Source organism: Vollenhovia emeryi, unplaced genomic scaffold (assembly GCF_000949405.1).
Source record: "Vollenhovia emeryi isolate VEMERY1.0 unplaced genomic scaffold, V.emery_V1.0 DF939124.1, whole genome shotgun sequence".
NCBI classification, from domain to species: domain Eukaryota; kingdom Metazoa; phylum Arthropoda; class Insecta; order Hymenoptera; family Formicidae; genus Vollenhovia; species Vollenhovia emeryi.
The window spans coordinates 413,660-423,994 of record NW_011967242.1 but is presented as its reverse complement, the minus strand read 5'-3'; the positions used below and the strand labels follow the sequence as shown (position 1 = coordinate 423,994).

Below are 10,335 nucleotides of genomic sequence, written 5' to 3'. Positions count from 1 at the left end.
GCGGATGTCACCGGATACATATGATTCATTTGCGATAAAATAACGATGCGAAAGGAGATCAAAGTGCACTGTACTTTTATTACTTGTATCACATTTCCGTGGCTCGATTTTAAGATGGGTAACACTTTTCGAAAACTTACCAAGCGTTTTCTCGTCGGATCGGCCGTCGAAGAGACGCCGATATTCGTGTCGAAAATTGCCAGTTACGCTCTTTTTTTTTTCGGGCAAGACCGCAGCGGTGGAAAAAGTAACGGGTGTAATTTCCTCACGATGTGTGCCACGTTTCCTCTTTTTGGATGGCGGGTTCAAAATGGCCCGAAGTGCTCGCCAGCCACGGATATCCGGGTGCGCGTGGATGTCTGTGCACGGAGCATAATTAATAATTTCGGAGCGCGCCGTATGGCCCAGCAAGCAGCCCTTCTTTTTTTCCGTCTCGCACCACTTTTGTTCGTTGAATAATGCCCGGCATCAAGGTGGAGTTCGAAATCACCTGGTCGAATCGCGCTGCGTGGGGTTAAACGCTAGACAACTCGTGTCGTAGCCCCCCCCCCACCCTCCCATCTGCTCGTATCCCTTTTAAATTCAGTCATTTCAATCCCCTGTTCTCTCCCTCTGTCTGCCCGCCAATTTAAATCAACCTTTGGGAAACGCTCGATTCTCATCGTTCGTTCTTGTTTCCAAATTGCTACAATGCTACGATGATCATTTCAATTTGTGTTATAGGAATGCTATGTATAGAGGAAAGTCCTCTATTATGAGATAGGTTTCTAATATAGATAGCAGGTTTTCAATACCTAAATTCAATTACAAATTTTCGCTACGATCACACAATCTAACAGTGAATTTTCTACAAAACAGATTTCGCTCCAGGATTTAACGGAAACCCTATCTTATATTAGGAGACTGTTTTATAATAGGATACTTTCCTCTATATATTGTTTTTCTTGTAAGAATCACATTTTCTGCGAGCTTCCGCGCTTGCAATTTTAAGAAGAATTTCTATAAACGTTGTGTCAATTACATTAAACTATGGATAATGTCAGCTGTCTTTGTCGGGTTGAAATTGAAACACGCATTTCCAAACGCAAAAACTCAGGGAGACCAACCGAAAATTTTGATCGGAATGTACGATTGTTACGCGCGCGATAATAACCATCAAACGGGTCGAGCGAATGGTGTATACACATGATAGCGGTCGTATTGTTATTCGATATTGTTTTTATTCTTGTGTTGCGCTCACGCAATGCGATAGAGCGCATTCGAATTTATCTGGGAGAACGGCATCGTCCGGTACAGAAATGGGCTGGGGTGACGCGGACGCGGAGAAAATTAGTTAAACCACCTCTCCCGCGTCCACCTCTTTGGGGACCAGTTCGATCAATAGCGAAGGAAAGATATCGCACGCGGATTTGTTTAGAATGTTTTGAATCCTGTAACTGCGTTACGTATATAAAAAAAGATTCCGAGACATGGAAACTTTGACGTGCTTCTTTTTGTCTCGTCGTTGCAATAAAAATATTCCATAGATTTAATTCTGTTGTTGGAAATTAACAAAGTTGAAAAATTGGTGTTTTATTGTTTAAAAAAATGCTGGTTAAAATTTTGGCGTTAAATGTTTGACACATTCATGCGTTAATTTAACATACTTATTCCTCTTGTGTTAATTGACGTCAAATGTAAAATTATTAAAATAACTGAAACGAAATGTTAAAACAACACAATATGTACTTATTTTTTAATCTGACACAATACATATGTTCTGTTTTATTAGTAACAAAATTCAACTGTTAAATTTACAGAATAAAATGTTGATTTTATTCTATATAACTAGTGAGAGTGATTTCGAACCGTCATTTGATTTATTACATCTGTAAAATGTCAAAATTACATTTTTTAAATTCATTTTGTCACTAAAAATATGTAAATTTTACACAAAATTTATTTCAAACTATTTTGAGATCTGCATTTATTTTGTGTTAAAATATTATAATGACAGAGTATGATTATTTATCATATCCATATTATGTTAAATTAACACAAAATTTTTATTTAACATAAATTTAGTTAAATTTAACATAAATTTGTCAACTGTGTAAGCTGTGTTTTTTTAAGCGACGAAAATACTATTTTTCAATATTGCGAATTTCAATGAAAATTCAGTATAAAACAGTGTATACTAGTGATTACCAATCTTCTAAAATTAGATCTATTCTACAATAAATTAATATATGTTTACAAATAATTAACGTAATTTGTATGTGAAATCGAGAGAGAGAAATTTTGTAAATCGTTCTAAAATCGTGTTTCTCACGAATTTGATTGAAAAATTGTTTGAGTAAATGGTATATTATAATAATATGAAGTTAACTTCAGACTTCATTATATTAAACACTGAATTTTTTCCAGAATAAATCGCGTGTTATTACGTTCTTTAATGAAAAAATGACGTCAAAGTCAAACAAATGGTGGTTATATTTTTGATTGGTCAACTCCGCCGTACGTTATCTGTGTTGTATCGGTCTCCCATTGTACCCATATCGCCCTTATGTTACGCGACGTGTCATGCAAATCTCCTGATTAGCTCAAGTGTTAAGATTACGCTGATGCTTACGCATACGATTTTACGAGCCATTTGCTTGCAGCTGTGTGATAATCGTTGTACGTGACAAGGTAACTACAAGATACAGACAAGTTCAAATGGACATTCGATGTAGGATATTTTCCTGACATATTTATGTGACGTGGGCAATTTTTTTTATTGAAAAACGTGAAACAAATGATAAAAAGCTACGTTAATTGATTCTCTGTCTCTTCTTAGAGAACAATATAGAAAAAGATAGAGAGTTGGCTGAACTCTGGTTAACAGCTAACCAACGTTTGTGAAATGGGCCTTTATAGTAACATCTCGATTATTTTAATCAGTTTTGCCTCCAATGATAATAATCGGTATCATAAAAGTGTTATATCGCTAACTGATTAAAGACGGTATAAATTCGTACATTGATGCCGTTTGAGTCATAATTAGGTTGATGAAGAATCGCGCGATTAGTGCCGCCCGCAAATATATTGCTGTATGCGAGCTGAGAACAAGTGAGATTTGTTTTCTAGAAAGGCTGCCGCGCATAAACACGATCACAAGCGTTTAGTTCTATGCAGTTCATAGAAGCCGACCTTAATAATCGAGGCTGCCTATGAATATCTCGCGCGTGCAAGAGAGGGATCAAGGTCAATTCCATCTGCGATCGAACGCGGTGGTTATTAGACCTCAGGATGTTTTTTTTTAATGATCGTTTAACCGTCGATCTTCGTCGTTTATATATTTCAATTTACATAATCCATTCTTGTACACGTCGCTTTCTCAATTCACTTTACGCTATGTTTCCTTATCGCGTGCTGGAATCGTTGACTTATCTTTTATCTCTATTGTTTCAATATAACTGTATTAACGTGAAACGACGCGTGTATTTGTTCAATGGTGAATATTTCTGGTTAAAAACCTTGATATTTCAATACTCTTGATAGGTTAATAACATTTCTGGGCGTCTAGCAAGTATTACTGTAAATTCAGGCAAGAATATATTGTACAAGTCGGACAGTAAATCTCCTTGTAAATCTTCTTTCGTGCGAGAGTTAAATTGCAAGAAATTTTCTAGTGAGAGATCGAACGTAATTCTTTTATTTTTATTGCGCGTATAAAGAAAATGCACGCTTTCTATACGCTTTCTAAATATTAGAAATTAGTTATAAGTGTTTCTAATTATAAAAACATTGAAAATTAATGGATTCAACATATTCAACTCTTATTGTTGGAGCAAAGAATAAAAGTGTTTATACACAAGTATATTTTAGCGTAAAAAGAAGAGATGGTGGAAGAGAATATAGTCTAGTTGAAGTGAAAAATGTTAACATTAACATAAAATTTTGTACCGTGTATATTTATTTATCAAGCAGGCATTATAAGTGCTACGACACTACAGATTGAAAATGCAGATTCCGTGCGATGTTCGCATCATCCGTCTTCTCACGCAGTCTCGCCGTGATCGAACTGCTTTGAATCACGATGTGGATGTACGTGCCCGTCTACAGAGTGGTAATTTGTTTGTAATTTAGTAAGGCAGCGCGGTCGAAAGTTTGGTGCAGAGAATGTAGCACGGCGCTAATTCGTCACTGCCGTTGGGTACTGGTTTCGAGGAGCCCTTTCATGGGGCGCAGGACCGACCCAACCAGTGGTACAGTTTGCTCAGAAAGGAGCCATGTTGAGGAGCATGCGTGGATTCGTCTGTCGATAAACCTTCAAATATCAAACATAAAATAAAACGTAATGTTCGTAATATAAAATATATGACAGTTATCGTGGTACTTTTTTTATATTGCCTTTAAAAATTATTTACGAATTATTGCTCACTAAATATTATTTATGTATTTAGGTACTGTGTGAAAATACCAACGTGTTAGAGCTCATAAAATTTATATGGTTTATATTAATCTTCGGGTATTCTTAGTTGCAAGTCGCGTGTACTTTTAGCTTGATTACGATTGATCTTATCAAGTATATCCTGTCATATCCCCACGTTAAAAAAGTCTCATAGGTATTTATGGGTCAATAATGAACAAATTGTAAAAATGATTGTAGAATATTCTGTTTTTAGAGGTAATTTTTTATCATGCATATAGTAATGCGAAAGCAGGACGGATTTCCCGCTTAATAAACGCTATAATATGAATAGCGTGGCTATTTGCACATATTTATCCGCACTGACGTTACATCATTCACGCGATATAACGCTTAGGGGAATTACGCAACGCGACGGAGCCGCATGTTAAATTTACGGAAGAAAAAGAGCGTATTGCGGACATCGTTACGTGCGTGCGGTAAAGCAATGCTAAAAACGAAATCACAAAGCAGCGACTTTACCGAATACACAATGAAACAAAGTACCGCGATGAAAATTTCGACGATCGAAATGTCGACGAGCACTCGACATTGCAGAGCGAATTTACAATGGCTACTATACAAGTTCGCATGCAAATCACTAAATTCCCAAACTCGCATGACATTCGCTGAATGAAAAGCAACTGAGAATAACTGTCCTACGTATGAAATTCGAGTATTGCGACGCGAGAAGAAAGAAGTGCGACAAATACGCTATTTGTTCAAAATTTACTCAAAACTACTTTAGTTATTTTATTAGCCTTTTATAGTCACGTAACAGATGAGGAAGAGTGTGTAACATTTAGTGAAATTTTGTTCAAATTTACGGGATAAATGTAAACGTTTGTCTCTTTCACGGAAAAGACGTGGCACGTTGGCGAATGTGTTTATGTAAAATTATCAAACAATATCGCGCACCTGTGATATTTTGTAACACATGTATTTTATTGAATACTGCACTGTTAAATTTAACTCAATGAGTAGTCGCCGCTTCTGCTTAATATGTCGCTATTTTAATTAAACAATGGAGTTAAAAACTCCATAAATTGAGTTGAATAAAAGTTGTAGCTTTTTAACTACAATTTGTGTTGAAATAATAAATTTTACTGCACATGATAGTTAAAAGTAACAATATATTGAATGGGAGCAGTGGCGACTACTTGTTCAGTCAAATTTGATTCATTGAGTTATTACGAATTTAACAGTGTGTGTGAATTGCATAAAAAATATCTTTTAAATAATTATATTAAATGATACAATTAACTTAAGAGAGAAATAATCAAGTTTTCTAAACGAAAATATTTGAATTGGGTACAACGAGCATTTTCCTCGCTGTGTAGTAAGCTTTTTAAATAGAATTTTTCACAGACAGAAACGTAAACTTTGCGTTATGCCAGTTTCCACTTCAAGACATTCTTGAAATAAAATTAATTAAAGTTTTACTATTAGAAGAGAATGGGCTTATTTAGGATTAAACGGGGTGATTTTTTAAAAAGTTAACAGTATTTGATGGTGATAATACCACAAGTTATATAAAATTTTGAAGTACCGATCTTGATTTTGATAAACAAATTTCTTGATAATGAATACTTTGAAAAATCTCTTTACATGATCAATATCTGTAAGTTCAATAAAAGCACTTGAAGTCGATTTGATGTCATTTGTCAGAAAGCGGAGGATTTGAAAAAAGAAGGAGAGATTTAACCAATTACTACGCGAGTCAGGTCAAGATGCTCGGAGTCTTTTGTTTCACGAAATCTCCTTCGTAGTTTTTTCTTCGGCCCACCAGTTCTTTTCTTCCTTTGTCCTTGTTGCTTCCACGTCGAAATCATAATTCGTTCCTTTTGTGCCGAGTTATCTGCCGCTTCGAACGCATTCTTTTCTACCTGGACTCCGAGCTTCGTTAAAAGTTACAATCTCTGTCCTTCGTATAAGAGCAAGCTATTGTCTCCCTTTGCGGACAGAGTGAAACGATAGTGTTGTAAGATAGTTTGGGTTGCATGTGCACGCGCTTTATTTATTTCTTAGATTCCCTAATATACGTAACAGTGTATGCCTTGTGATTTCAAATTGCTGTATCAATTTCATTGATTATTTTAATAATCCTTGATTTAATCTAGATAATTGTCTCTCTTTACGTCAGTGATTGCGCAATTTTTCGCACCTTTAGACGCGTTGTTAATGCAGGAATGCATTCGCATTGCGCTTCCGTGGTGATTAATTTCGACGGCGCAAAAGAACGATTGTTCTGAAAATGAGGCCTCATCGTTTCATATTCTCCGCATTACAACGTATCTTCCGGGTGCCGCGGGGAATTTATCTGACCGCAGTATCGTTCTATTCTGAAGGAAGCGCGCCTCGTCGGCATAAATCGTAAAATTTAATTAATCAGTCGGTGGTTCCCAGATGAAGCTAGTGTTTCTAGCCATCATTCATCCAATTAATGCGCATACTAACAAGATGCTTCTATTTTCCAACTACGATGACTAAAGCAAATATGTTATGGATATTACCGCGATTTGATCGTAACGCATTTTATTTAAAGCTAATTCTCAATTTATCACATGTTTATCTTGCACGACGAAATTATATCTATCGATTTTTACTAATAGAAAGATATCCTTTTTTTAATACGATTGTTAGCATCAAAAATTAAATAGATTATCGATTTAAAGTATGTGGACTTACTGTTCCAACAGAAGGCTGTGTTTTGAGATTTACAAATAATCGGCGCGCGATATTGAGTTGGAAAAAATGGAGGAAATTGACGCAAAACTATTACTATTAGGCTACCAAGATCCAGCCCGACCGAAATCTCCTCTAATTATTCGTATTTCTTCCTTTATATAAGAGTTTCTCTATTTAAAAAAATTCTTTTATCATTGTTTCTATGTTTTATAGATTCATACAAGTTGCAACAAGCAACATCTATGTTTTTCGCGAAGTCATGAAAGTCACGAAAAACAACTCGTTTCCGCATTGTAACCATATAAGAAAGTCGCTCGAAGCTTTAACCGATCTACTTCTAGCGGTTTGAAGAAAGAGTAGTGGCCCGGTGAACTGGAACGATTTAATTAGTCGTTTAACGAGGTCCCTTTGGCTTTCTCTTGAGAACACTGGCAGAAATCCTTAGCGAGTAATCGTCGAGTGGACTGCACGCGAGTTTTACGATTCTCCAGAATCGCCGTTCCTTCAGTCTGGATGTATGTCCGCCAAGATAGACAAACGCTCGAACGTTGCTGTGTGAGCCAAATGGAGAGAGACGCGGCGTCTATTTTCGGCGCACTTGTTCGTCGCGCTCGTACAAGTTGCACGAGCGTGTATGCGCAATATTTAGGTGTTCGCCACGTCGTGACTGATTCGTTATTCCGCACACATCGGGGATCGGCAACCTCTGGAAGCGTACAAGATTATTTATACCAGCCACTTTGGCGCGCCGTGCCTCATTTCAAGTCCTGTCCGAGATATTCGATTATTATCGATTATGTGCAATTAACTGGCGGTTCTTAGATGTCTGTTCGAGACAGGCGATCTTAATTTGGCGTCGCTTTCTTTCCTCGTTCCACCCTGTTATTTCTTCTTTGTTGAACCTCGATAAAAATTTCATTTAACTGTTATTGTACGTTAACCGCCTGTGAATCGACTCTGACCGTTTTACAATAAAGTCACCAAAGATTCCCGTTGTCGACTCGCTAATGGTTATATCGCCAAGGGATTCATACTTCATTTTCTATTCTCAGTTATATCTCACGTAAGAAATTGTCGTATCTCGAAAGACAAATATTTTAATAACCGTTTCATAAAAATCCCTTTCGGCATTGGAACTGCAAATGCTGTATGAATAAGGCTACATTTTGTGTATATATTAATTTCTATTAATATTTTTATATGCAATTTACAAATGTTTGCAAGATATTAATTGATATTACAACATTACGTTGTATTAACTCTCGATGGTATAATGTGTTGAAAAGACGAAAGGATATTGCGAAAATTGTGGCCCTTGGCTTTCCCTGCAAGGCCAATTGTATGTGAGTGTGCCCCTAGTCTCGTGCAAGTTTCACGCGTGAATAAGCGACAGCCGTGCGCGAGAACTGTGCCAACTGCCAACTATTATGTAAGGCGTCGTGACTCCACCGTCTACACACTTCCTCTGTCTCTCATATTTTCTGTCTCCTCTTTTGTTGCTTGTATTTTGCATAGTCGCATATATCACTCTCGCGATATTCTAAATAGAATGTTCCGACAAGTGCCTAAATATGTTTTCGCATTAAAGAAGGCAGGGGCGTGAAGAATTGTATAAACAAACGCGAGCTTTTTTCGGGTAAACTAACAAGATCGCGTGTATTTTATTCTGATTGCAAACGATGTTAAAAAATGGATGGAAGTTTAGTAACATAAGTTTATGTGGAATTTTCAACTTTATGACGTAGTTATCTTTGCTTGGCCGAATGTAAAAACTTATGTTCTTTATATTATGCGATAAAATGGTAAATAAAACGAAACGCAACAGGGAAATTGTCGAATTGTCATTCTTCGGAGTTTCGTGAGTTAATATAAGTCACACCTACGAGAGTATTTGAAAAAACATATCGAAAATTTCGTTTCTATTCTTTTATACGTGAAAACAATACTCCACGAATTTACGGTTATATGACTGAAGGTATTGTTTTCTTTTACACTATGGGTTGTATAGAATATAGAACATTTATGGGCGTATAACACGAGTATGCAAAGATCTCGAGTTGTCCTGCTGTTCAATGGCTGAGCTAACGCTTATCTTGGTTCTGCAATTTTTTGTTATAAAATATCCAAGTTAGAAATTTGTTATAAAGTTTCTGTTTTTAGAAAGATTTAAATTAAATTGGACATTTGTTTATTTGGCAGTTCGAAAAAAGCGATAAAATGTAAAGTTAAATTAAAAACTTTTTATTTAATTTTATATTTTATCTTTTTTATCGATTGCGAAATTTAAAAAATGCGATAAATAGGTGAATGGTTGAAGAAGTTTGACTTTTAGCAGAAATTTTTTTGATTATTTTGAGCAATGTGTGATTGAAAGAATCCTAAAACTTAAGGAATTAATTTTTTCCGAGTCTATTTCCAGGTTAAACGTAATAGCAATAATGGTTCTTTCGACTTTTTTAGCGAATTTTTTCTTCTGCGCTATATTTCTTTATTTCAGTTAGTGTGTTGTAACCTGAAAACAAGTTCATTGCCAGTAACCACCGGCAACGCCATCCAATTTTTCCATGCATGTAGGAGGATATGTTGCTCCTACGCAGGAAAGTACAAACGGTAGTTGTGCTTCTTTCCTCTATGCCGTTCTCTAAGAGTACCGACCGCGTCTATACACGCCCACTTCTAGTTCCTAGATATTATAGAGCTTGTTTACCGTTGCGAATTGTTCTCAGCTTTGCCTTTTTGCCAGATCGTGACCAGTCTTGTCAACATTGCAACTTTTTTTAGTTCTGGCTCAAAGAGCTCTCACAATTTTTGTCTCACAATGTCCGTAATGCTGTTAAATTGTTCCATTATAGCGAGAATTGCAATATACTAAACAATTTGTATTCCAAACAACATAAATTGTCGAAAAATTGGGAAAGCATGTCTATTACTTATTATCGTAGGAAATTTATTTTAAAGAACGTATCCTTATTATAGAGGAAAGTCCTCTGTTAGGAGATAGGATTCTAATACGAGGTAGCAGGTTTTCAACGTCCAAATTGAATCCGAAATCTTTTTTCGCTACGATTACACGGTCTAACAATGAATTTTCCACAAACAGATTCCACTCCAACGGCATCAATTCATGGTGGAACCAAATAGATGGCGCCTAGTAATTTAGCAGAAGGAGTCTATCTCAATATAGGGGCGTTTCCTCTATATTTTGCTATATACAT

General features: G+C 36.1%; 1 protein-coding gene across 1 annotated transcript in view; it reads left to right on the top strand.

The window, feature by feature from the left end:
- Nucleotides 1-10,335, top strand: part of LOC105569326 — a 281,091-nt gene that overhangs the window by 40,367 nt on the left and 230,389 nt on the right. Inside the window, exon 3 of the mRNA XM_012025691.1 lies at nt 3,589-3,607. Coding sequence (XP_011881081.1) covers nt 3,589-3,607 — 19 coding nt within the window. The remainder of the gene's footprint in view (nt 1-3,588; nt 3,608-10,335) is intronic.